Source organism: Eurypyga helias, unplaced genomic scaffold (genome assembly GCF_000690775.1).
Source record: "Eurypyga helias isolate BGI_N326 unplaced genomic scaffold, ASM69077v1 Scaffold26299, whole genome shotgun sequence".
Taxonomy (NCBI): Eukaryota; Metazoa; Chordata; class Aves; order Eurypygiformes; family Eurypygidae; genus Eurypyga; species Eurypyga helias.
In genome coordinates, this window is record NW_010271796.1 from 1 (window position 1) to 1,480 (window position 1,480).

Here is a 1,480-nt window from a genome sequence, read left to right on the forward strand (position 1 = left end):
GGGTTGGTAGGGCTGTTTTCCGCTGGCGGGTCTCTGCTCGGTCCCAGGTGATCCGTTTTATTGTAATGATTATTGCTCTCGTTGTTGCTCCCCGCCCCTCCAGGCTGGGCGGGCAGGGGGGGTCTCAGCGGACCTGGCAGCTCCGCAGCCAGAAGTTGGCGAGGGGCGTAGAGGGGAGACAAACCCCAACTTGGGTCCCCCTAAACTTCCCCGCCCGAGAAGCCGCGGCCACCTCTCCGCTCCCCTCCTCTCCTTGCAGATGTCGGGGGTGCTGGTAATCGTTGCCTGGTGCTTCCTGCAAGTGGAGAGCCGGCATCCTGAAATCATCACGAGTAACAGCAATCATGGCAATTTCCTGGACAACGACAAATGGCTGAGCACCGTTTCTCAGTATGATAAAGACAAGTACTGGAACAAATTCCGGGATGTGAGTACTTCCTCGTTTACCGCATACTTCTTGTTCGTTCCATTTGACCGTAGCATCCTTTCAGCGGGTGGCTGCTGGCTTGTAGAAGCTGTGGCTAGAAGGGAGATGCAGCTTGGGCAACCGGTTGCTGCTTGTATGATGTTCAGAGCTGTTTGGAAACCGGGCCGACAGTCCTGGCATTCTTGATTACCCCATCGATCGGGGCAGCTTGGGCTCGGTGTCAGTCTCGCTGAAAGCATATGGTCTTCAATTTTTCTTTGGGGAGGAACTTTGAGTGAAGTTGCTGTGCCTGCTGCGTTAGAAGCTAGTTAACTGTAAAATGCTGAAAACGGGGTGTGTGTAAGTAGGGAATATTTACCGGTTCAAGCCACAAGGTGGTAAACAGGGAAGCTTTTTTGCCTGCAGATTAGGTGGAAAACACTTTGTTGTCAATTCTGCTCAGGGAGATCTTTGCTGCTGGTATAGGGTTGGAAGAAGCAGTTCTTTGACTCAGGTTTTTCTCAGTCTGGAAAATAGGGTTAACTTCAACATGTGTTATGGCCTGTATCTGTACAAAACACCAATTTTCTTAAGCTTAAAATTAATTCTTGTATTCCCCGAGTTGTGTGTATTAATTCCCCTACAACTGTGTGTATTAAGTCAATGACTCTAGAAAGGGAAGTGCAACACTTACGGTAAATGTAATATTTACCTTTTGCTTCTGTTGTCTGTATGCTGTAAAGGGGTACACACAGAAAACCTTGCTCCAGTCTGCCCAAGGCTGGATAAGGAAAACATTGCTGTTACTGTTGATCGTGAGCACATTGAGGTTATGTTTTGTATTGGATGGGATTTTTGCGCTCTGGATACGGTGTGACTCCAGAAAAGGGAAGAGCAGAGCTGGCTAGCAGTTCTGCTAGTACTATTCTGTAAGGCTGGTTTGTTTGTTTAGGAACTTCTAGTGTTTTATACACATATGTTAACAAGTTAACCTTTGATGCAATGTGTTTATACTTGTGGTTTTAACATTGTATCTTTCTTTACAAAGAGGAAGTCAAAGTGTTACAGTTAAAT

General features: G+C 47.1%; 1 protein-coding gene across 1 annotated transcript; it reads left to right on the forward strand.

Moving 5' to 3' along the window:
• Positions 1–259: 259 nt before the first annotated feature.
• Positions 260–613, forward strand: LOC104515095 (testican-1-like). Its single transcript, XM_010158940.1, has one exon. It carries the CDS (start codon positions 260–262, stop codon positions 611–613), a length of 354 nt encoding a protein of 117 aa, XP_010157242.1.
• The last annotated feature ends 867 nt before the right edge of the window (positions 614–1,480 follow it).

What these genes read in the sequence shown, in the direction of transcription:
- LOC104515095 (XM_010158940.1), top strand. Translation starts at nt 260, where the DNA reads ATGTCGGGGGTGCTGGTAATCGTTGCCTGGTGCTTCCTGCAAGTGGAG.